This window comes from Hippoglossus hippoglossus, chromosome 1 (assembly GCF_009819705.1).
Source record: "Hippoglossus hippoglossus isolate fHipHip1 chromosome 1, fHipHip1.pri, whole genome shotgun sequence".
NCBI lineage: Eukaryota > Metazoa > Chordata > Actinopteri > Pleuronectiformes > Pleuronectidae > Hippoglossus > Hippoglossus hippoglossus.
This window is the reverse complement of record NC_047151.1, coordinates 26065045-26090044: the sequence shown is the minus strand read 5'-3', so window position 1 is coordinate 26090044 and position 25000 is coordinate 26065045. Positions and strand designations below refer to the sequence as shown.

At 44.9% G+C, this 25000-nt stretch overlaps 2 protein-coding genes across 2 annotated transcripts in view; both read right to left on the bottom strand.

Annotated features, from left to right (window-relative positions):
• Nucleotides 1–25000, bottom strand: part of LOC117762058 (dynein heavy chain domain-containing protein 1) — a 34377-nt gene that overhangs the window by 8857 nt on the left and 520 nt on the right. Inside the window, exons 1-45 of the mRNA XM_034586507.1 lie at nt 24852–25000; nt 22932–23422; nt 22450–22647; nt 22130–22333; nt 21924–22034; nt 21414–21570; nt 21019–21273; nt 20578–20721; nt 20006–20129; nt 19563–19795; nt 19236–19479; nt 18917–19074; nt 18114–18239; nt 17748–18024; nt 17504–17631; nt 17149–17347; nt 16975–17066; nt 16626–16854; nt 16153–16278; nt 15947–16038; nt 12729–15861; nt 12532–12643; nt 12256–12415; nt 11880–12162; nt 10310–11786; nt 9988–10066; nt 9630–9744; nt 9328–9514; nt 9014–9116; nt 8567–8695; nt 8267–8458; nt 7620–8039; nt 7098–7521; nt 6870–6962; nt 6607–6783; nt 5821–5999; nt 4505–5533; nt 4245–4413; nt 4051–4125; nt 3729–3954; nt 3463–3554; nt 3232–3381; nt 2388–2998; nt 1790–2286; nt 965–969 (exon numbers count right to left, since the gene is read on the bottom strand). The exon at nt 24852–25000 is cut by the window's right edge and continues 520 nt beyond it. Coding sequence (XP_034442398.1) covers nt 1897–2286; nt 2388–2998; nt 3232–3381; nt 3463–3554; nt 3729–3954; nt 4051–4125; nt 4245–4413; nt 4505–5533; nt 5821–5999; nt 6607–6783; nt 6870–6962; nt 7098–7521; nt 7620–8039; nt 8267–8458; nt 8567–8695; nt 9014–9116; nt 9328–9514; nt 9630–9744; nt 9988–10066; nt 10310–11786; nt 11880–12162; nt 12256–12415; nt 12532–12643; nt 12729–15861; nt 15947–16038; nt 16153–16278; nt 16626–16854; nt 16975–17066; nt 17149–17347; nt 17504–17631; nt 17748–18024; nt 18114–18239; nt 18917–19074; nt 19236–19479; nt 19563–19795; nt 20006–20129; nt 20578–20721; nt 21019–21273; nt 21414–21570; nt 21924–22034; nt 22130–22333; nt 22450–22647; nt 22932–23416 — 13587 coding nt within the window. The 5' untranslated portion in view covers nt 23417–23422; nt 24852–25000 and the 3' untranslated portion in view covers nt 965–969; nt 1790–1896. The remainder of the gene's footprint in view (nt 1–964; nt 970–1789; nt 2287–2387; nt 2999–3231; nt 3382–3462; nt 3555–3728; nt 3955–4050; nt 4126–4244; nt 4414–4504; nt 5534–5820; nt 6000–6606; nt 6784–6869; nt 6963–7097; nt 7522–7619; nt 8040–8266; nt 8459–8566; nt 8696–9013; nt 9117–9327; nt 9515–9629; nt 9745–9987; nt 10067–10309; nt 11787–11879; nt 12163–12255; nt 12416–12531; nt 12644–12728; nt 15862–15946; nt 16039–16152; nt 16279–16625; nt 16855–16974; nt 17067–17148; nt 17348–17503; nt 17632–17747; nt 18025–18113; nt 18240–18916; nt 19075–19235; nt 19480–19562; nt 19796–20005; nt 20130–20577; nt 20722–21018; nt 21274–21413; nt 21571–21923; nt 22035–22129; nt 22334–22449; nt 22648–22931; nt 23423–24851) is intronic.
• LOC117762068 (extracellular serine/threonine protein kinase FAM20C-like) overlaps nt 68–25000 on the bottom strand; it is a 32794-nt gene continuing 7861 nt past the window's right edge. Inside the window, exons 9-11 of the mRNA XM_034586519.1 lie at nt 1152–1233; nt 669–728; nt 68–459 (exon numbers count right to left, since the gene is read on the bottom strand). Of these exons, the coding sequence (XP_034442410.1) occupies nt 186–459; nt 669–728; nt 1152–1233 (416 nt within the window). The 3' untranslated portion in view covers nt 68–185. The remainder of the gene's footprint in view (nt 460–668; nt 729–1151; nt 1234–25000) is intronic.

Genomic DNA, 25000 nt, shown 5'->3' with positions numbered 1-25000 from the left:
AAACTGATGTGAATGTGCACGTTTTGGATTTACAGCCATTTGGGGTTTTGTAAATAACTCAGTCCTCCTCGTGTTTTGTCTTATTTATTCAACCTGCAGAAAATATGTAGAGAAACCATTTCAGTCCTTGTCACTTTAACCGCTGACGTCTTGCATGTTGTTGTGTGAGGAGCAGTGAGGCTGCTCTAACCTGCAGGGGTCAACAAGTCTTTCAAGTGGGCGGTGTCATCAAAAATGACCTCATCACTACCAGCGTCCACGCTCCGCTGCTTCTGGCAGCGACTCACAGTCTCCAGCACGGTTCTCAGACGCCGATCCAGAGCAGCGAGGTGGGGCTCTGCCAGCAGGGGGGCGGCGCGGTGCAGGGGATCCTGGGAAAGCGAGGCCCGCATGACGTCGCTGAGACGATACTGAGGCAGAGACAGGAGACGCAGGCGAAGCCACGTGGTCTGACGGATTCTGGAGAAAAGCAAAAGAAAGAGGTGTTTAAGAATAAAGGACAGGATGGAGCTTTTTTTAATGCATAAACAATTGCACAAATCTGGATTAACCTCACATGTGCTGAAAGGAAAAATCTTTTATTTTGACTTAATGTAGCCAGAGAGGAAGCTGTGGACTGTACAAAGATTATAGTAACGAAGAAATTCATCCCATTTTTCTCATTGTACCTGCAGCACTGTTCTAGTGGAGCGAGGATGGACGGCTCATCTCTGGAGTGACGCCCAAATCTGCAGTGACAACACAGTCGGAATCAGTTGAGTCACAATCGCAGCCATAGAAACAACCAAAGAAATTGAATTGCAGCCCTGTGGTTGTTTGCCTCCGCCAACCAGCGCAGTCCACACTGTGACCTTTGACCTTTGGACACTGACGTCTAATCAGTTCATCTTTGAGTCCAAGTGACAACTGGACCAAACTTAAAGGAATTCCTTACAGACAGACTTGAGAAATCATGTTCAGGGACGGAAACTTGTTTTGTGAGGCCACGCTGACGTTTGACCACCAAAATAAAATCAGTCAATCCCTGAGTCTTATTGATGTTCTGAAGAAATTCCCTCATAACCCAAAGATGTGTCTCCAGCCACTGAGGCATAAAAACTAAGTGTGTTAACGTGAACTCGGATCATGAGAACAATGAGAGAAATACTTGCGCTCTGCCGTTGTCGAGGTGCAACAGAACAGTGTTGTCGCCAAACTTCTCAAAGGTCTCATAGTGGTGTCGGTCCATGTTGCCTGTGGGAGGAAAAGGAAAACCTCTGTTAATGTTGTCAACAACTACATGGTGAACGCACATTCCTGCTATTGGCACAACAATTACACATCTGTTTGTTCATCACCTCTACAAACCATGAGCCTCAACATCTAAATCCATCAATCAACAGTTGAATGAATGTTTACGCTGATAAACTCCCTGAAGAAACAAGCTTTTAGAAAAGTTTTCTGACTAAAGTTATCTGAGGTTATTTGGTGAATTTTTTATTTTTTTAAAAACCTTTCAGCAGATTAAGTCCGTTTTATTCAGATGAGGGAACTTCTGCCGGCTACTTCAGACAAAATGTGAGAAATTGCCTTTATGACTTTGTGCAACAGTTTAATTGAAAAATCTAAAGTTTTACAAATTAGTACAACAAAACAAGATGTACAAACAGACATTACACAGTAACGGCACATGAACTTGAGGAATCACAGGGTACAAGATCTTTTAAGTGATCGGTGCATCTTCACCAGCATCATGAACCAGGATGTACAAATCGCACAAACAAGCACCTCTGAACAGTATTTGACTCACAACTCATTCGGCGTCTGCAAGAACATTTTATGCAACTTTTAGCAAATCGAGGGGTCTTTTCATTTGTGTGCTGGTTCCATGGGATGTCTAACTATTTAACTAACACTTCAGAGCAGACTCACTAGCCTCACTCTTCTCAAACTACACAACACTGGTTTTAAACTGGCGTGAAGGGGAATCTTAGTTATAATGTGAGCGTCCGCCAGCCCCGAGTCTCCCGGCTCTCGCCCTTCATCTAGATAGAGGGGGCAGTGGTGGACCGGTAACTGAGGGGCGGTCGACGAAGACGCCTCTGAGACTCGAACATTATCTCGGGTGTGATTTGAGCTCCTGACTTGAGCCGTGACACAAACAAGCGGCAGTGAGCATGGCCGTGGAGAGTCTGTGCCCTGCAGGGCTCCCAGCTGTGGGTCCCACGCTGCCCCTCGAAGCTCCAGGCCACATAGATACACAGCATCCACGGGGGGGGAGTCTGGGTATCTGCCGTCACTCAGGACCTGCGGGGACAAGAAAATCATCAATCTTTATCCTGTAGTTAAAGTTAAAATATTTTTCATCCACTGGGTTCCAGTCACTTTACTGTGGAGTCGTGATTTACCTGAAAATGCAGTTCTACATCACTGATATATCTGAGATTTACTCGAGCCGCCTTCCTCATAAGTGCCACCAGAAACCCTCTGGCATTGCTGAAAGCAGAGAGTCGGTATGCACCGGGTGGATCTGAAGTGTTGCTGCGCTCGACATAAGCGCTGAGCAACTCCGCCCTCCTCTCCAAGCGAGACAGGGCGGCGAGGGAAGCGAAGGTCGGCGTGCCGTATCGAACGGGCTGCTGCGGCTGTGACAGGAGCGAGGACACCGTATGAATGAGCTCATCCCACTCCGCCCGGAGGAAGTCACTCAGGGAGCTGCGGGAAACAGCTCCTGCATTTGTAACTCTGCTGTCACTCCTGTTTGTGAGGTAACTCTTCAGAGCCAGGAGTCTGTCTCTGGCGTGGCTGCTGGTCGACACCGTGAAGGTGCCACGTGAACTCCTCGCCGTTCCCAGAGGATTCTGGGAGGCCTGCAGCAGAATGTTCAAATTGTGGCTGTTGATCTTGATCATCTCGGCTGCCACATCCGCTTTAAAGCCCAGCACGGCCGGGTCATTGATGTTCGCTGCATCCTGAAGACCCTGCTCCAGTATCTGCAGCAGTCCTGTCAAATCTGAGGCTAAGAAACAAAACCACAGTCAATACACGTGATTTACACAGAGGACTTTGTGTGTGATGTCCTGCCTCCTGCATTCTCTACCCAGGTGCCAACCCCCCGACTGAATGCTCCGGAGATTTTGTTGTTGTTGTGAACATGTCTGACCTCATTTCCTCCGGTTTACTCTCTCATCAATTAGCTCGTAGGACTCAAACTATTCAGAATACGTGACAATAAGAAAGTGGTGTGGTTACCGAACTGGCCGGGGTTCCTGATGATGTCTGAGAGGATGTGTGGTCCTCTGCCCCACAGGGGAGACAGTCTGCTCAGGCAGGCCTTGGCAGTGTTTTCCACCAGCTCCAAATCTGCAGAGTCGAGCGCATGGCCGCCGTGCACCAGGCTGCCTGAGAATGAAGAGTACAACAAGGTTAAGGCAAACAGGAAGTAAACCAGAGGGACAGGCTCAGATGTTATTGCTGCCTCACCTGCTATATACTGCAAAGCTTTAGTCTGGACTTGACAGAGACGGCTGATGCAGTCGTGAGCTTCCACCAGAGCCAGGAGGTCGCCCTGGTCCCTAGAGACAATCCACAAGTATAAGCTCTTTATCCATGATTAGATATCCACCATTTGAACAACTAATATATTGATCCAATTTGTTTTCAGGCTGGCAAATATACAAATATGTAATGAGACAACACCTCCACTCTACATCAACTGCAGTAGAAGTTATTTGGGCCCGTTTCCTCACCAGTTGTAGATTCTGCCCTGGCCTAAGTATTTACAGGTCTGTCTCTGCAGCAGGACGGAGTGGAAGACGGCACAGCGGAGGAGGAACTCCATGTTTTCCGCCGTCACACCCGACGGGGATCGACTCTGTGTGATGGAAACAACCTGATGCAGGGAGCGGCTCAGCTCCTCCTTCAGGTCCCAGGGGGAGTCGCAGACCAGAGGCAGGCAGCGCATTCGCACTGTCGCTGTTCAACGATACAAAAAAGCAATTATCCACGGTTTCTGAGCTTGAAAGGAAAACTAAACCTAATCAAAGCAGTAATGGAAATAGAATCGTTTACCTGGTATGTGGTGAGATGCACATTCTTGAGTTACAAACCACAAGCGGAAGCCCGGGCGAGTGGGGCCTCGCTCTTCTGTGAAACAATGAAGTAATCAGGGAAGCAGACAGATGGAGAAACACACTAAAGACTGGACTTTAAAACACGTGTTAATGCTCATGAATGATACAAACACAATATAAAGTGACTCCTACCTTTGAAAGAGGAGATCATCTGACTGAGGCGAGCCACTACTTCATCATCCCATCGCTCCAGCAGATGACAGTTGCTAAAAACCAACCAGTGGCCGTCGTCGACTGCTTTGTCCAGCGCTGAGAGGAGGATTTCTCCGTCACACAGAGCCCCTAAAGAAATGACTTTTACCTGAAAATAAAACATGTTAATTTAGTATTAAAGAAGCGCTGCACTTATGTTAACTGCTATTAAGTTAAAACAAAACAAAATGGTGTGTTACCTCCGGTTTAACCCCTGTTTCTCCTACACAGTCTGCCAGTGTGTGTATTAAGTGAAGAGGCCGAATACTTGTCCTGTTGTCTCCTCCTGGACTTGGCAAGGTAAGACTGATGGGTCCTTCGTGTCTGAGGACGTATCGTGAGAGAGACCCTGGGTTCCCGGTGTGAGGGGCCTCAGACGTCACAGTCTGAACGGGCAGGCAGAGCTGGGAGGCAGATATCATGTCAGCCAGTCCCTCCAGGCGGTTTGGGTTCAAGGTTTTCCAGAGGAGAGCCCGCTGAACCAGGGACAGGTGGGAGTGTGAGTGACAGGGAACAGCGCCCGCCACAGTGGAGGTTGGGAAGCGCAGGTACTCCTGCCACTGTGTGGGGTAAGTGCAAAGTGAGGAGAGCAGCCCTGTGAAGGCCGGGACACTCTCCAGGCAGAGGAGCTCTGGGTGTATCTGAGGGGGGGTCCAGCTGGGCAGAGGAGTGGTGGACTGTGAGGCAGTCTGAGACGGGGGACAGGGTTGATGTTCGATGTCTTGAAGGCCCCTGAGGAAGGCCCCCCTCTCGCCCTCAGAGCAGAGCTGGTTGTGCTGCAGCAGAGCTACAGACACCAGCAGCTTCAGAACAGAGAAATGACTCTTGAAAAGAAGAGGCCTGTATTGGAGCAGCAGCTGGGAAACCATCTTGTTTGTGATCTCTGGCTTTATGCCCCTTGGCACTTTTCCGATGGCAAACGACACTAATGGCCTGCCCTTCTCAACGAAGACATCTTGTATAACTGCGATGAAGCCGCGCAGGGAGAAGTAGTAGGCGGGGGAAAGCCGGGACACCTCCTGCAGCGCCTGGTAGAGGGCGGCGGCCAGCCTCACCAGCTGTCGGGGGGGAGCCACCAGAGCCTCGTGGTGCTCCAGCTCCTCGCTCAGCTGCTGGATCTCAGCCTGCAGGTTTTTCATCGCCTCTTGAAAAACGGCCGCGTTGGGGCGAAAAGCAGGGGCCGGCGGCATAGAGGCGTTCGACTGCAGGACGTGGTTCTTCAGAGCATCCTGAGAGAAGATTGTGTACAAGTCAACAGATGAACAGCAGCTACGAACAACAGCAGATCATATATCAAATCAGATTTTGCATAAAAGCACCACCAACTTGGCAGCTCAATTAAAATAATGTGTAAATCACTCTCAGTGCCCAGATGTACATGAAAAGTCAGACTACAGCTCCTGGGGGCAAGATATAAGATTCAGGTTTGGAAAATAATCCACCGACAATCATTTGATATCAGTCAGATGAATCTGCACAGTGCAGAGGGCATTTAGTATCTGTTTGGTGTAGTGACCTCTTCTCTGACTAGTTTCTCCTGCAGCAGCTGCTTGTCATTCTGGAGCCGTCGGTGTTGAATCAGCAGCTCCTCACACTCAGATTGCAGCAGCAGCGTCAGCATCAGCTCCTCGATCTCTTCTGAGCTCAGAGAAAGGTCGACCACGTGGACTTGAGCCAAGATGGATGGATGGATCTCTGAGGAACAAGAGCAGGAAGAAATACTCACTACTTGTAAGTTAAGAGAGCTCATATCCTAAATGTCCAGTGTTCAAGTTCATTACTGTTCAAGGATCTTTTAAAGCCGGGATCAAGCTCTTTATGCAAACAGACGTTTAAAAAGAGCTGAATCCTGTCTTAGCACGATATTAAATGATCTGTGAAAAGTTAGTTCATCTGTGCATTGATGACAAATCCAGAGCGAGCTAGAAACACAGTCTCCAAATGATGATGCATCTCCAATGCAGAGACGTCAGAATAAAACTACACAATCATAACCTCTTACCGACTTAATGTTGCTCATGTTAGTTAATTCAGTTAATACTTAATGGAGGAAGAAGTTTGAAATAATTGAGATATTGATTTGAAGTCATATCAAACCAACCCTACTAAACAAAAAAATAAAATGGAACCAGGATTTTTGTTAAATCACAGTCACGGACAAATAAGGATAGAAATTAAAAACCACGAAACCATTAAACAGCTGCAAAAACTCCCTAAAGCCAAAGTCATTCATTCAAAACTCCCAGTTAGACGACTTTAACAGAGACTGCCTGTTTATATTGACTCTACAAATCGTTCTTACCACTGCTGAGCAGTCGGACGGGAAGATGAGTGCTAAGAAAGATGCGAAAATCAGGGTGGGTTGGTTGAGCCTGCTGCTTTAGCCCTGGAGGGCGGCATCCAGCAGGGGGCGCCAATCTGGCCAGGAACCGAGAACTAGGGTTTGCATGTTCCACTCGAGTTACCAGGACTCTCAAACCTGCAGAAACAAAATGGTTGGATTGACTTAAGGGTGAAAACAGACACTGAATATATTTGATTATTTTCTTTAGTGCAGAGATTCACCCTTCTCAGCAGCCTGGTCCAGTTTCTCCAGCAGCTCTGGGTCATCGGCACAAATCACCATCCCACACTCAGTCTCAGGATCCATATCGTCACCTGAAGAGCAGACACTTGTGAAGTTTTGTTTTTTTCTACACAGTTTACAATTCATCCTGTTCTATAGAGGAAACAGACGAACTTCTGGTGGCTGAAAACCAAAATCCCCAGCTCAGAAGTTGTCTCAGGACCCACCTGTGATGAACCAGCTCTGGGAGCTTCTCTCTTGATGCTGCTGGATGTCTGCCAGTAGAGGCCAGCGCTGACACAGGGTATTTCTGTAGCCCCACAGCAGCAGCTGGACCACAAGTCTGGAGGATACAGTGTTCTGGATCTGCAGGTCGCTCAGACCCAACGCTCGACCCAGAGGAAGCTGCGGCCTCTCAAAAACAGGGATGGGAAAACCCGGAGGTGGAGAAGGAGGTGCAGGGTGTGACTGTGGAAACAGGGATGTTCTAGGGTCCTCTGGGTTCGTGTTGATACTTCCTGTCTGACACAGCTTCCTCCACTTGGTTAGTAGTTCTGTGCGCACATCAGGAGGAAAGGGGCCTAAATAAGCCACGATCGCAGCCAGGACGAGGGCATCTCCCAGTAAGTTGTGTTTTTGTAACTCTGCCTCCTGAAGGGAAAATAGAAACAAATTATAATAATTTAAATATAATGTAACATCCAACAATGTTTAAGTGACATGTAAAGTACATTTGAAAATGATGTTACCTCCGCAGCAGCCCTCCAGTCCCTGACATTTTCCTCTAACTGCTCAGCAGTTGCAGTAAATTCTCTGTCCATTTTCTCAGCCTCATGCAGCTTCGGTAGAAGCGATTTTTGGCACTTTTGTATAAACTGAAGCTGACGCTTCAAATCCTCCAGGTGATAGTGTGCCTCCTGTTTGTGCTGCTTGGCCTGGTGCAGCTGAGCTCGTACTTCTCTGTCCAGCTCCTCCAACTGACGCTTGACCAACAGCTGGTGTCGCAGAGAGTAGTATTCATATACAGCCTGGACCCATCGACACAGGGACTCGCAGGCTTGGCTCACGTCTCGTACAGACTCTGGCACAAACTCAGGACTGATGATTATCTGGTGGAGCTGCCGCAGCTGTCCTTGCGTCAGCGTGAACCGGTCAAAGAATTCCAGCTCCTGGCAAAAGGAGATACAGTATAATAACACCAACATTTAGCAAGAATTCAATACGACAATACCAAAGCTTACACGACACAAACTGGAACAATGACTCAACTAAGTACCTGGTACGTGTGTGTGTGTCTTGTTATTTTACAGTATTGTGTTTAATTTGCTGACAGTTGCTAACTCTGAGGTATCATAAAAAAAATCGGTTCCAAAACTACATTAACTTTTTTACTCACTTGAAAAAAGTTAGGTCGTCTAAGAAGCAGTCGAGCGCTGTCCCAGCCGGGCGGATGATTAAACAGCAGACAAATGGCATCCATGACTGTGACCACTCCAACAGGGGGATCTCTGTAGTGACGCACCTCCTCCAGGTCAGAGAAGTCCAGGCATTCCAGAATTTTGAGGCATGACAGGAACACAGGCATCAACTAGAAGAAGAACAAAAAGATTCATCTTCAGTGACACTTCTTCTAAATGTCTAAATGCTAATTAGCTTCTATTTACATGGGATTGGATAAAACAGATGATCTATCTACCTGCTTCTGAGCTTCATTAAACTGTTCCTCCACGTCCAGCTGCTTGGTCTTCACCTCCGCACATTTGGTCTGAACTTCCTCAAACAGGATTGTCTGGTCATCGACAGCTCTGACGAGATCTTTCTTACGCTGCCGGAACAAGAGGAGGGGAACAAAGCTTTAATGGTTGAATGAAACTGATTTGCAGTTTTTTTTTTTATATGATTAAAATTACAATATTAACTGAGGTTTACATGCAGCTTGGGGACTTTAACATAATCTTTAACTTAAAAAGGAGAAGCCATTGTGAAATCGATTAACAATGGCCCCTGCAGTGTCGTATGTTATTCAGAATATATGAGTGCACTGAATATATTGCTTGCGAAATTGAAACAGGAAATCTGCTGCAACATTATACAGAATATTGACCCCACTGAAGCTGCACGTGCTGAAGTGCTGTACAATTACCTGCTGGGTCTTATCAACCTTGTTCTTCAGTCTCTCTAAGTTCAGTTTGTTCTGCAGAGTTGTTTCGTTCAAAACATCCACATGAGACAAAACAAAGGCAACTCTGAAAAAGAAAAATGTTATTAAAGACCAATATGTTTATTGTTTTTACTTTAAAAGTGTAAAGAAAAGACTATTTAGACCTTTACACTCTAATGCAACAAGTGCTGACCGCAGTCAATCTTGTTCGGGATGAAGTTTCCAGTGAGACGATCGAGGTCATGTTCATTCAATACTCGAGACACAAGAAGAAATTCTACTCAAAGACTGATTACCTGTTGGCTAGTCCCTGCCTCTGTTTGTGCAGGTGTTTGCAGAGGTAACCGAAGTGGGAGATGAACTCCATGTAGGTCATAGGGTTGAAAGGCTGAGCCTTGAGAAGGACAGAGGCATACCGACGTGCAGATTGATGGACTCCTGCCATAGCCACTGACAGGCTGGTCAGTGAGCCGTCTGTCTCCACTGAATTGAAGTAAAAAGAGAGAAATAATGTCAGGGTAAAGTGTAGGAATATCATCGTCAGTAAAAAAAGGTTAAAATGAAGTGAGAATAAGATAGTTTATGTGAAGTTACTCACTTTTGTGGGGACTGGTTTTGAGAAATTGAGCAGCAACTCTAGCTAAAGACTGGATGCACCACGGCTGGTAGACTTCGACGCAGCAGCTCAGACTCAGGGTCTTGGTTATTTGTCTCTGGAACGTAAAAACAAACTCCTCCATTTAGGACTGCACTTTGTGTACAACACTGAATACACAACAAGGGCTCAAATCAAAAACATGGAGCTCTCTGTGTCCGTTTGGGAAGAGGGGGTCGGAAAATACATTTTAAAATAAAGTGGGCATTTGTTTTTATGAATATGAAAAAAAAAGATAGTTGGATACAAAGCTTGAGTGACATAGAAAATAAATAATAAATAATTCAAAGAAAATACTCACATTGGTAACGTGGGTTCCATCGCTGGTGGAGGACATCATAAGGAACACATGCACATTTTTGTGGACTTTGCTCAAGTACCTTAAATAAAAAATATATGATAAGTACACTCATTATATTTTCCTAAAATTTTGTCTAAGTACCTAAACTATTTTCCTGTAAGCTCATTCTGGTGAGTGATTTTGCATTTCTATAAATATACCAACAATACTAGTACACCCACATCACAAGTACATGAGGACACTAAATACTTACTGAATGTACTTCTAGGTCTAATTCTACAATAAGACAGAATTACAAGATCACTTGGGTATTTCCTCTTACTTATCAAGCGTCCAACTGTCCATGAGGTATTGTCTTGACCTTGTCACGTCCATCACACTGGAAACCAGGTTCTTCAGCTCCTCCTCCGTGTAGAGTGCTGGGAAGGTTCTGCGCCCCATTGCCGCCAACAGTTCATCTCTAACAGCCGGGCCGATATCCTCATGGACCAGCACGAGAACATGAACTCCATCCACTCTCGATTGATTCCCAGCCTCTTTTAGGATTTCGTGCAACTGGCTCTCATTGCCTGAATGTACCTCCATCAACGGGTAGCCTGTCAGGTCGGCCGCCAAACGTACAGCGGTTTTACGTCCTGTTCCTTTGTCTGAGCCGATCAGTACTCCGTGACCTTTAGGTGTGAGCAAAGCTCTGAGTATGTGTAACAGTTGACTCACTCTCTGTCTGTGCACAATGTATCTGGAAGTAGTGTAGTTATTATCAACGTCAGGTCCTTTGTCGTCCCGATTTCTGTCCAGGAGAGCAGGCAGCTTTTGCAGCACCGCATCAAGGTCCTGCTCCTTGTAAGAAAAGCTCCATTTAGAACCGTGTTGTGGATCCATTGAACTCCAGGTCTCTGAGAGCTCTGGACCATATACAAGCCCAGCCACTGTTTCCTCCATGTGCTGAAGAATCTGGAGCTGCGGAGGGTGAGTTGTTAGGTTTTCCCCTTCTGAACAATTGTTTTCAGGCAAAAGGAAAGGCTCAGGCAGTGTATCGTCTTCCTTCAGGTCTGACTGGGCAGCTGGTTCTGGCTCTGCTGACAGACTTAATGTATCTGGACCCTGATGTATTTCTTTACAGGCGCCTGCTGTGTCCAATCTAACGCCAAACTCTGTTGCTGCAACCTTTGCTATAAGTGACACAAGAGTTTTGCTTTCCTCCTCAGAGCATCTATCTTGGAAAGTACGCATGCACTCATGCATCCAGAGATGTGCTACTTGAAGAACCGATGTTTCTGTCTCTGGCAGGTTGGGAGGAAACCCAGGTAGAGCAACGACCTTATCCTGCGTTGTCCGTGTGGTTTGGATGCTTGGCTGCCACAAGTACATCCCCTGAAACACCTTCTGCAGGTCATGATGGGAGAACATGAAGAAGGGCCTCTCTTCACTCGGCTGGAATTGGTCACATACAGCGTGATACAGAGTTTTAGTTGCAGTGATGACACAACATGCCATGTCCTCACCACTCTGTTGAAGTGGCATTCCTTTGAGCCAAGCTTGTAGCCTTGGAGAATGGATAGACAGTATGATGTCTGTAGAGGGGCTTGGGAGGACAAAGATGGAGAACAGGCGTGAGAGCCGGGAGGATATCCCATTACTGTGGTAGTTGCCCAATCCAGAGGCACAACAGGTAGCCATGTAACTGATGAGTCCAGAACACAATGGCTTGAAGTGGTAGGTATCTAAGGTTAGAATCTGTCCCTTTGAAATACTCTGTCGTAGAGATTCTAGAGCAGTCGATGTCTTCCCAAAGACATCTATCAACAGGAAGAGCACAAATATTACTGTTATAAAAACTCACATTCAAATTTAAGCAATTTAGCTCATCTGAGTTGAATGTTCGTACTCACCACAGGGGGCTTCGTGCAAATCGTCCACAAACAGAAGGAGTCTCTGCTCTTTGGTCGCAGAACCCACGGCATCTTTACAGTACCTCGGGCAGCTGATGTTACTCAGTATAGTGCGCAGGTCTCTGGAGCTCAGGGATGGACTGGCTGTCAGGCTGATGTGTGGCTTGTCAAAACTTAGCAAAGATTGACACAGGCTGGTTTTTCCAGAGCTGGGTTCCCCTGCGAGCAGCACTGGCTGGTTTGCCTCCAACATGAGGTTCAGTAGATAGTTGTATTTCCCAAACTATGTTCAAACAATTAAGACAGTTGTAAGTTATCAAATGTAGCGATCACCATATTTATGGAATTGTGACTAGATGAATTGTTTAAGACAAACCTTGGGAGTGATGGAATTTGTCGACAGTGTTTTCTTGGGGCACATTTTACTGTCGAGGTTAAAAAAGTGTTCAAACACATTCTCGTCGTCAGGAACCAGGATGTTGTACCGGCAGGAAAACAGCACTTGGCGAACTGTCAAGTCGAACTGTGGCCAGTGACTGAAACAAAAACAAACACACGTGAATGCCAACGGTTACTGATATTCATCGAGGAGACTTTCTGTTTATACAAATTTTGATAGCAACATAGAATAACAATAACAAAAATATCCTACCGAGGATGCAGATGTCCGCCAAATCCCCAAATATAAGCCAACAGGAAAAGGTTTCTGGTGAGTTTACTTTGGGCATCGATGTCTGATGTACCGGCTCCATCTAGAGGTGAATCTGAAGAGACAAGTTTTAGTTTTAAAATGATAAAAAACACTACATTACTATCACAAGGTTATAAGTCAATGCACAATGGTTATACCTGCTTTGTCTTCAAGTGTTGCCTCAGCTTTTTCTACTTGCGTCCTTTGATTTTGTAGGAGGGCGGTTAGGATCCGACCAAATGACGTGATTTCTTGTAGTCCATAGGCGGAGCTGTTGGAAGATTGTCCTTCACTTTGGACTGCAGAGGTTGACGCCATCTGCCCAAGAGTGCTGGAGAAAAGATCTTCAGCGAGACGATTCCACATGTTCAAGGTTCCTTGATCCAGTTTGTATTCAGAGTGGAGAACATCCATTTCTTTCTTCCACACAGTCTTCCACAGATCGCTTCCTGTAAAATTAATGAAGCTACAGCGGGTCACCGCAGAGGGGGTTGCATCGCTGAGGTCTGTGATCTCCATGAGTAGCTTTAGGGAGGATTGGGTTGACACAAGTTTTTCCCCTGATGAGAGGAGGAGGAACGGGTCCTCTGGGTTGCACAGAGTGGTTAAGTAATCTAACCAGCCCGGCTGCCCAACAGGCTCGCCGTCCATTACCAGCCATTTCGCTCTTGGCGTCTGATCACGTTTCCTCTTATTGTTGCACAGTTTAGAACGTGTGTGTTCCCACCGTCCTGAATCTCTCACCACTTTTGCAATAGCTCCGTCTTGCCATCCTCTCTTTTCACAGAAGCTGCCAAATAGCTCCTCGTGGGACATGGCATTAGGAAATAAAACCACAGTATCAACTGAGTTCCAGATCTGTGGATCTGCCTGTGGGGCGTCTCCTCTTAACACACTGTCATTTTCAAACACATTTCCCATTGCCTTGGCAGCCAGACTATCGAGTGCTCCAGCCAGGGCAGAGTGACAGGTTGTTTTTCCACTGCCTGACGGGCCTATGAGCAGAACTGCCTGAGACGATTCCATTGTCTGGTAGAGTGTGAGAGCGTTGCAGATGGTTTCTGTGTCAGGATGCAGCTGCTTCCATTGCAATTCTTCTGTAATTGCTTCTTTAAGTTGGTTGTTTTTTTCTTCTTCAAAATATTGTTGGAACAGAGGAAACTCCAATGCTATGGGGAAAGCATCCTTGAAAACGGTGTAGAACTTCAAGGCTTTCCTGTGGTCGTAAAGAGCAGGTAGTAAGACCGAAATAATCCCTTCTACAAGGGCTCTTTCTTCCATTAAGCTCTGTATAATTAACAAACGAGAACTGTGCGACGTTGGGAGCTTTTCAAATTCTTCGCTGTCCACCTCAGGATCTCTGGCAGACACATTTTCAGGAGACACAAGGTCTGTGTTTTCTGCAGCTGCTCTTTTAGCCTCATCTGACATTTGTTGTTGCCTTACACTTTGATTTAAATGTAGTTCAGAGGCAGAGATGATCTTTTGCAAGACAACAAGGAAGCCGCTCTGGTTGTCAGTGATGAAATCAGGCAGACAGCGACAATCCTTAGCCAGATTGATGAGAGACACCAGACGTTGACTCAAAGACACGGCATCTGAGAAGCCAATGGAAGTCAGCGTAACTTCCGCAATGATCCTGTAACTGGGATGGGTCAATGCCACTGGTCTCATTGCAAATCGCAGACTCTCTGGAAGCTCGAATGTGTACCGCGTTGAAGAGATGACAACACATCCATAGTTGAGGTTTGCAGAAATGTCTTTCCCTGCGAGTATCATTCGACACTCTGGATCAGTTTTTGTACAACCTACGACCTCATCGGCAGTCTGGTCCTTTCGCTCATTGTGTCCTCTTTGATTCCCATTTTCTGTAAACCCATTGAAAGACTGGTGAATGTCTAATAGATGCTGTCCCAGCGACGATAGGACCCCTTGTGTTAGTAAGTCCACAGAGTCAAACAGAAGCCATGCTCCAGTCTGGAGGGCACCGAACAGCATCTGCTGGACAACATCTAGTCTCATGCTTGGATAACACTGCACAGTGACAACCTGCCGCCCCAGTGCTTTTCCTAACTGGAGCACGGTGTTTTTCTTTCCAGACATGCAGGGTCCACTCACAAACCCACATCTGTAGCTTGTCAGAGCAAGGACAATCCCCAGTATTGCCCGATCTGTAGAAGGAGTGTGCACCATCACCAAGTCTTCTGGACCAAAGTACTCGTAGCCATATTGGAGGCGATGGCCCAAAACATCAACATAACACCCTGGATCATCATCGCATTTCAAACTCTGATCTTCTGAGTTTATATGATACTTCATTGCGGTAAGCCACTCGTAAGATGACTCCGGATCACACCGCACCTCCATGAGTTGAGACAGCTGCTGTGCATGATTCATTGTAAGTTGCACTAAAGCACTCAGACACACCATCATGTATCTAGACACCAGAGATTCCCGTTCTGCCCCGGTGCCTCTGTCTCTTATAAAACGGCAAAGGCTTTTCAGTTTTGCAGAGTTGTGGGCCTTTATGTGTCTCAGCTTCACCGGGCTTGATTCCTGGAGAGCTTGGAGAACAAAACTGGACCACACTGCTTCCTCAGCCACCAGCATACACTGGAGAGGGAACTCAGTCAGCAGATCCAGCACATATTGAATATTTTTTCTGCCTTGCTCAAATTGAAGCAATACTTTCTCGTCACATGCCAGATCTGTACAGGATTGTTGAACCTGGTATTGAGCAGCATTACATTGTTTTACAAGCTGCATCATGGTCAATTCTAATTGTTTCTCAAATTGACAAAACCAATCCAAGGCGTTAGGATTTGATTCTAAAGGAGACAGAAAGCTGACGTGCTCCTGTAGGCTGGCGAAAACCCCCAGCACCTTCATCTGCCTGTGGCTTCCAGATGAAACCCCGTCGGTCTTTCCATCTCTTGTATTACATGGACTTTCACTATGCACTTCAAGCGAGTGTATCCCCTTAAAGCATTTGCGTACATAGGGTTGCAGCTTGGAGGGCTCTGGGTGGAAGGAGAGTAGTTGTGTTACTTCCGTGTCGCTCAAGAACCAGAGTCTTGGAAACTGCTCACGGAAGGCATCCAGGAAATCCACCATCTGGTTGGAAATCGATTCCATTGTAGACAGACCACCAATGAGTATCCGGCGAAGACTTTCACCATGAAACTTCCCATTTGTATTTGTGGAATATATGAATCTCAACACCTCAGGGAATTCTGTTGTACCCCGCATGATGTCCTTGAATGTCTCGTCAACCGGTTTGAACTTCTCCAGCTATGAAGAAACACAAAAATCCCATGAGTCGTTATGACATATAAACTCTTTGCATTGCAAACGTTTAATTTGTGATGACACATACCAGATCCACTCTTTGAACACTAAAGAACGTTTCATTCAACATCAGGAAGGTCCATATTTGTTGGAATCTTTCAAATAAATCGAGCAGGTTCTCTATTAATATTGAGAGAAAAAGCAAAGAAATACATTCAATTCTGACACTTCAAACTATTTTTGCACTTGGGGACAAGAAGAGAAAATCGTTCTTATTCTGAAAGTCATATTCACCGAGATCTTGCAGAGATTGCACCCACTCTTCCAGCTGCTGCCTGAAGTCAAGACTGTGCGGAGACTTCAACATGATGGACAGGGCCAACAAATCATTCTCTATCTCAGCAAAGTGTATTTCAAGACCTGAATGGGAAGAAAACACGGAACGTTGTGAGCAGAAGTTGTTTTGTTTTTTACAAATTTTCCCCAAACAACAGAGCAAAACACAGCAAGACAACACTTTCATTCAGCCCATGTACCGAATGGAATAATGGCACTTGAGTGGTTTCCTCCTGTTTGCCAGATCTGGGCCACAAGCCAGAGCGATGCTGCGTGTCAGCCAATAATGAACCAAATAAACCAGAACTAGCCAAAATCTTTCAAAACCAGAAGGCAAGCAGTGCCACATTTAAAACAACGTCATGCTATAATCCAATAAGCTTGTTTAGAGGGACATCTCTGTTAATTCCTAGTTTGCTATTCAGCCTCACCAATAATGGTGAATCTTATTTCGTCACAGGAGCATCGACTGGCGGTTTGGAGCCTGGAAACGATGCCCTCTGTGGGTTTCTCTGCCTCTGTTAATCCATGTTGTGAAAAACAACGCTGCAAAACAGAGTGGGTGAATCTATCCAGCTGAAACAGCTTCGCTTTCCATCCCCGTTGAAGCTTTTTGAAGGTTTCCTCCATGTCATATTCTGCTTGTGCATCCCTGCATATCTGAGAAAGTAAAAGGTACAAGCAAAATGTGTTGAGTTTCAATAAATCATTCAACTTTTCTATCTACGGATTCTTTTGGCACAAAATATTGTCAGAATGTAACATTTCTCCTACTCTTACCTTGCTTACGACTTTCTGGTGATCTTCAAGCTTTTCAGACATGAGGTCAGCAACAGTGACCTTCTCCTCCTGGACATAGAGTCTGCCCATGCCTGCCAGAGGGAATGTACTTTCATCATTTTAGATCGTTCACAAATTATTCTTATGTATTACAATATGAAAACTCAGTCTGACCTTTGGAAATAGCTCTCCAGTGTTTATGTTTCAAAGTGGGGCTCTGTAGCTGGGCCACAACTGAAAGCTGATGGCTTAAGTTTTCCAGATTTCCTAAAGTCTCCTGCAGCACTGCATCATGGGTAGGAATGATGCTTGTTAGAGACAGAGCCTGCTCCTTCCACTTGGCAATTTTCTCCTGGCCTTGTAACACCACAACCTGATGGAACATTTTAAATTTAAAGTGTTTTAACTCGCACAATACATGTATTTATTACGATATAGGGTGTGATTTCCAATACTCTACCTATTATTTCCTCCAAATAAATGAAAGGAGCCAAATTTTCAATAAGCAGAAAGAGTTTTGACAGGTTACCTCACTGAGATTCAGCTGTTTCCATTCTTCTGTCCATGCTGTGTATGCAGCTACCAGCTCCCACAAGTCTTTACAGGCTGTGATCTTCTGAATGTCCAGGGTCAAACAGGTCAGATCCACTGTAGGTCCTGAAGGGAGCAAACAGGACGTTATATTCTGATATAATTATCATTCTTGCAAGTTGTTCCCCCGTGCTTGGAACAGCAACTTGCATCTATAAATGATCTACATCCATGATTTATACCTTGTAGGTTTTGACCGATCCTGTTAAGTTCTTCCAGCTTTTCATTTAGATTGTGCACATGAGTCCACATGTTGTTCAGCTTGGAGGCCGTCTCTTTGACGCTCTGTGTGGGGTCAAGGGAGGGTCCACATGTAGCTTTAGAGACCGTGAGTTTAAGGTCAGAGACCAAAAATGGGACCATTGTGTCCAATGCATTTGCCACCGTGGGAAGACGATGCCATACAATCCTCACTGCCTCCTTCAAGACGGGTGTGAAGCAGTCCCACAGGCCCAGCATCTAAATATAGAGCACAAACAGAAGCAGTGTTGGAAAAAAAGAAATCGCTCGGACGTGGTTATTAATGAAATAATTCTACGCCTGCAGACCTTTTCTTCCAAAGTGCGCTCCTGCTCAGTCATCTGTCTGTAGGTCCTGCCAACGGTGTCCTGGAGCGAGTGAATGTACTTCAACTGCTTCTGTGTGTCCGACTGCATTTTCCAAGACTCCGTCACCTGCAGAGAAACGTTTTCATCATTTATTTAGTTTATCATACAATTAATTAATCTCTTATGTTGTTAGGCCAAAACAATTTAACTTCAGCCTCATTGATTATAGGTTTTAATTTGATTTTAAGGTTGGAAAAGTTACGTAGGTGTACACCACTTAGACTTAGAGAGGAAAGAGAGAAAATTCTTGTGTCTACTGGGTGGATCAGTAAACGATTAGATGAAATACAACCAACAAACTCTCATCATCACAAGAGTACTTACTCATGTCACTTACAAAAGTAAACACAAGTGTGCCTTCCCTAGTGTGCCCTCAAACAAAAGCACTAAAGACATTAATAGAATATGCATCACCTGATCATTCTTGGAAAATGAAATATAAATTCAAAACACATTTGCCCTGATGAGGCAGAGCCCTTGGGATGAATAATTCAATCAAAGTGAATGTGTGACCCAGAGCGGAGTCTCCAGAGGATTAGAATTCCCCATCACCCCCCCCCCCCCCCCCCCCCCATGTTAAGGTAAAGATAACTACTTGGGGTATAATCTTTTTATGAGATCTTTTTCTAACCCTTTGGGATTTGCATCTATTTTGCATTAGTTACCCATTTCTATGTGGTAACTAATGTGTGTTGATATTTTATTTCTCATGCAAGCATGTCAAGTTCAAAGAGTTTCTGTACCATGAGAGAATATTCGGAGAAGTCATCCAAGTGTTCTGGTTCCGTCTTGAGTTCGGCTGTGGTCTTCTCCAGGTCTGATACAAGGTTCTCTGACCGCAGCTTTATCTGCTCAACCAGCTGCCTGAGCACCTTCTGCTCAATGAGCCTCAGCTGGCGCCCTGAAATAAAAACAAAGGCAACAAGCACATCATTATTATTAAGATCAGGAAGTAAGTTTTCTTTTACCCATGAAAAGACTACAGAGGCGATTTCCTGGTTACTTGAATAGGAATCGTATCTGCAGAGGAGGTATAATTACTTTCATCAAACGCACACATACCTAGAGTTTCCTTCAAGTGGGCGCAGTGGATTATGAACACTTGGTTGGAGGTAGAGATCGATGAGGGAACCGTGTTGATTTGTTGAGTCCAGCTGCGGATCTTTAGAATATGCTCCTCGTACAGTAGAGCAGGCTGACCCTTCATGGATTCCAAAAAAGCTCGACTGCATTGACGAATGAACGAATGAATGTCCGCCAAAAATGTGCTGCTCTCACACAGCTGCAGGATTTCTAATTCAGCTTCCTATAAATAAGAATCAATAAATAAATACATGAGCTGATGTGCATCTTTCTTCACAATCACCGGGTTTGGAAAGTGAGACTTACCTTCATGATCTTCATCGTCTCTCTCTCAACGTCTTCTGAAAGGTCACTGATCCTGATCTGCCACTCCAGCTGTGTCTTAGAGAGCGGATGGAAGCAGCCATGCGCCGTGTGGCCCTGCACCATCGACAGGGTTGGGTTTGGCAGCACCAGACCGTGAGCTGGCTGATCTCTGAGCAGCTGCAAGCAGCAGAACTTTCTACGACATCTCATTCTAACACTGTTCTGATTGTCTCCTGGGAATTAAAACACACGGATACATCAGTTTTCAATTGTTGATCAAACATTTATTATGTATCTGCATCCGTAGAAACAGGAATGACAACATTTGGCTGGATTCATAAACATTTTCATATTTAAGTGAGCAAACTGTCAAATTATCTGATGTCAGATATCTGAAGAATTCTGGGAAAGACCAGGAACATCTCCAGTGAAAAGGATCGTACCTGTGATAGAAGGAGGTTCATTGCAACTGAGGTCAGAAGTTGAATCCTGATCACTGTCCGAGCTGTCGTCGTCTGTATCGACGCTGCTGCTGATTTCCAAGAAGAATCCACAAGTGTCGCACATCTACCAGAGAAGAAAGGTGTCACGACCCAGACACTGGTCAAAGTTACAACACCGCTTCAATACGATGTAAACGATAATCCTACATAATTGTTGCATTACTGAAAATTGGGTTTTTATTGGTTTCAGAGCAACATGATTTAACATGATTCAGGAAACGGCTTAAAAAGATCCTGTTTGTCCTGAGCCAATATGATCACTAGAAGCAGTTGATTACTATAAACAAATTGCGTAGCTTCACACACACAAACAGTGTCATCGGACATATGTGAACTCCGAATGGGTAAAAACTTGTTGCTGTTGTTTTTTGCTGTTTGCAATTGTAATTTGTGCCTTAGGGCTACTGTACATTTCTGTTAATGGGGACCAACTGTTAAAAAATACGATGTAAATTTCCAGTAACATTAAAACTGTAAAGCTTTAATTGCAAATATGGAAATGTGTAAGTTACCTGAATAATGGAGTCGCCAACGGTCAGTAGTGCTTCACTCACTGCTGCTTGGAACAGACGTACCGGGGGGTCCACAGTCAGCTGACTGCTCGCATTGAAACACAGCTCAGTGTAGAAGAGGCTACACAGCTGAGATTTATTTCTCTAACAAACAAGGAAAAAACATTAATAGCTTTGTTTAGTGAAATACTAATGAAATTATTTTTTAAATGCTTGATCTGATCCTTTCTGCTTCACAGTAAGTTTTCTATGCCTGTCTCTTCTGGTTATAGCTTAAGAGCAGGCTCTACCTGAATATACTGTGAATTACAGATGTGCCTTACAGACAAAAATGACAAGGCTAATATGTTTTTAATCAGCATTCATTATTTTCTAGCAGAAAGGGTGTTCATGTAGAGGAATGCTGGAAAATAAAATGGATTAGACGAATGCCTGTGTCACCTTCAGAAAATTGTTGAGAAAAGAGACGACGTCTTGACGGATGACGGTGACGAGACTCTGCACAATCATCCGATCGACGAGGGAACCGAAGATCCCCAGTTTCTGCAGAGCCGTTTCCGACTGAGCCAACTCCTTCTCCAGGTCCTGCTTGTGAGCCAGGTGGAGGTAAATGGGTTCGTAGTATTTATTTGGCTTTTTAGCGTATTTCATGTGTAACTGCAGCTCCTGGTGCGACTTATAGCAGTTCTCCTTCACCTGGGGATAGAGGAGTATTACAAGAGATGAAATAAAGTCTTCGTTCTCAGATAAAATAAAATATGTAAGTTCTTTCCAACACTCTCAATTGTTGGAGTTGTTATATTTTAGTATTTTGTCAGGAACAAACAATGAAGTACCGCATTCAGGATGTCAGTGCGATGCTGGGATAACGTCTCCAGAACGTGCAGACCCTCTTGATTCCTGGTCGTCAGAACTTTCTTGAATTCCATCAATGTGTAGGTTTGAGATTCCTCGTGGGGCAGCCAGTGCGTCTCGTTCAGATCTTCAGTCAGGCTGTAAGAGATACAGAGTAAAGGGAGGAACTGAACATGTTAAAGTTAAAAGTTACAGAGGTGAGAATCAATGGCGGCACACATTGAGAACCATTCACTTAAAGTCTGATAGTTCTGTAAATATTCCTTCCAGTTTCACGTCAGTCGCGTGTTAGAAACATCATGATCACGGCCACTTGCGCAAACAGAATTTCCCCGAAATGTTCCAGACATTTTACTACAGGAGCAACTGACTCTCACATTTGCACTCTCACAAACTCCCCCTCCAGAAGATTCCCAGAAAATGTCCAGACGTCAGAGCATGTCGGAGAGCAGCAACACGGTGCCCTGCGACTCAGGTTTGCTTCAACTTACCTGGCGAGCAGATGAAGAGAACTTCTGAACTGAGGTACAGCCACAAGCAGCTGGTCCTGCAGGGCCTCACACCTGCGCTGAAAAACAATCTTGCGCACATTTCTATTCCACCTGGCGAAAAAAAGAAAACGGCACGGTTCCAAATGAGAAGATGACAAAAACGTCAGTAGCAAGACAGACATGAATTACAGCCTGTATGTAGTTACCAGGTGAAAGCCTTCTGCAGCCTGAAGTCCCTGAAAAATGGGATTTCCTGCAAAGACGTCCACAACACAGACTCTCTGTTCCAGTCAGCCAGACTGACGACTCCCCCATAACCCGTCTCTGTCGCGTGGAGCACAGAAATGGGGGAGAAGATGTAATGCTCTGAGCCGGCTTCATCGGACTGGACCACTTCTAGGTCATAAGGTCTAAAGACAAAGAGCATTTATCAATGTTTATTCATACTTTAATGCATTTCATAAATTAGTAAATGAAAGGATCTATAGAGGTTAGGAATTACAGGAGGGTAAATATTCAGTTGTACCTGTGAGAGTCTTCATCTGCTTCTTTTAGGTAATAAATCTGCAATTCTGCCTGGTGTACTTTCTGGGAAAAGATTTTAAAGACTTCTTGTCCAGTCAGTGGATGTTTATTTGGTTTGGTCGCTGTCCCACCTTTTACAGCCCTCTTGTTCTTATCCTTACGTGCTGTAACTTTTGTTAATTCGTCTTTCTCCGTGAGACTGAAACAATAAAAGCAGAGTAAACAACAAAGAAAGTCAGTGCGGACTCAAGTAGCTTGGAGAGCAAATCTCGACGGCAACGTTTCTTTTCTAGACGGAGTTTCAACAACATAAGAAGGATAAAAAGGAAAGAATATGTATTTGCAGCAGACACTGTGTCAAAACAACGACCAAGACACAGCGAAGCCTGTTACACTCCACCGCCATCCTATTTCATCATGCAGTTTTTTAGTAAATTAATACAGGACTGTATATTTTATTAATCACCACATTGTTTCATGTACCTCAGTGAGAACAACCCAGCAGGACGTCTTAGTTGTGAGAGATCAGTCAGGGACGGAATCAACTGAGGCACTTTCCATTTTGTGTCCTCTATGGCTCTCCTGGGTCCGACCTGGGCGATGTGATGAGGAGGCTCCCCCGCTGATATAGCTCTGTCCGAGGGGGGACTTGGGAGGAGGGCTGTTCGGCTGAACAGGGGCCTACTCACAAAGGCAACAGCCATCTTCGTTGGGAGAGAAGATGTCTTTGTGCACAGAGGAGGGAAAGTCACTTCAGGAGTGTGGGTCTTTTTCTTGGGCGTAGGTCCTGAACGTGTAATGTCTTTACCACCGGTCTGAAAGGGGAGTTGAAGGGATCTCCCCTCTGAAGCGCCAACCCATATGATGCTCATCTTTTCATCGAGACCATCAGAGGACTCAAGACCATCAGTAGGGTCAAGACCATCAGTAGGGTCGCCCGCCCCATGCTTTGTGTCGCCAAGCCACATTAGGTTCTGGAAGGAAAAATAAATAAAGCAAATTGGTATTGCATTGGTCGACATGAAATACAAACCATCAGCTACGTTGTACAATACAGGTCAAAGACTATTCTCTACTGATTCATTCTCCTTTGATGTAAAACATATGATTCTTTTGGTCAGATCATGGTCATATCCCAAGTTCTGCATCAAAGGAGAACCCATTCCAACAGTAGATGCAGGTTGATGTATGTTGCCACCCGCCAATAAACCGGAGAGAGAAGTAAATGACAGGGAATGATGCCAGCCTCAAAGACTGCGAACAGGTCGGGGGCCTTAAAGGTTCAGTGTGTAAGATTTAGGTGAAAGGGATCTATTTGCAGAAACTGAAAATAAAATAATCCTAGTGATGTTTCATCTAAACTGTACAAATTGTGGTTTTCTTTAACCTAGAATGGGCCCTTTATATTTAAATACTTTGTATTTACATCTGGAGCAGGTCCTCTCCACGGAGACCAGCATGTTTTTTACAGTAGCCCAGACTGAACCTACTAAATACCTTAAGAGTTTTTATGACAACTGAAGTCTACCACAGGATCAACCTGTGGTGGGGGGGGGGGGGGCGCCTGCCTTGGAAAAGGGTGCCTTGTGATTTAAAACGTTTACATAAAAGATACTTACATAAAACACAACAACCAAATTAGGACTGACTGTCTTTTACTGATTAAGATATTTTATAGCAATAGGGAAAATTGATTTCCTGCATATTTTTTCCTTCGCATTAAAAGGAAGATGCTGAGGTGCACAACTGAAGACATGTCCCGAACATCTGCTGGGTGGTGGTTAACATCTGCTGGTGGGAAGACCATTAAAACGCACAGGGGATATCCTCCATCCTGTCCTATGTTCTAAAATGATGATCTAAATATACAGTCTTCAACATACTATGACAAATGAAAACGTAGTATTTCGATATAGAAGCTTTTCAGAATTGGAAAAAGCTGCATTCTTCTCAGAAATTAAGACATATTAAGACATTTCCCTATCAAACCATAGGAATAAGATATCGAACAGGTCAAATGTCGTCGATAGATCGTCGCTGATTTACAATAATTCTTACAAAACGTCATAAAACACAGAAATCTATCTTGTTTTTGACTTTGCTTCATTTCTATGTTCACTGCATTAAACTTCACGTCCTGTCTCCTCCATCACATCACAACACGCTGCTTTGCTAGTTAGCTTGGAACTTGGAGTTAGCTTGAAATCACTGAGTATGAACCCGTGACGTCGTAAATCAAAGACGTTAAACTTGACGTAGTTTCGCACCTGTTGTGAATTCTGCGCAGAGACACAGAGTTAAAACAGGGGGGGGGGGGGCGTGTCTAAGGTTAAATAAAAGCGTTAAAAACGATTTTCAAAAAACCAAGAAGAGGAGGAAAGAAACTTGCGTGACTTTTCTTACCTGCCTTTGAAGAAGTTGTCAGCCGCAACCACGGCGACGGCTCGTTGCCACGGTAACGCGCAGTAACTTCAGACCTGAAGGTCAAACTGAAGCTCCTTTTATTTCCTGCTCTGATTCTGTCTGCAGCACAGAAGTCTACAAAATAAACA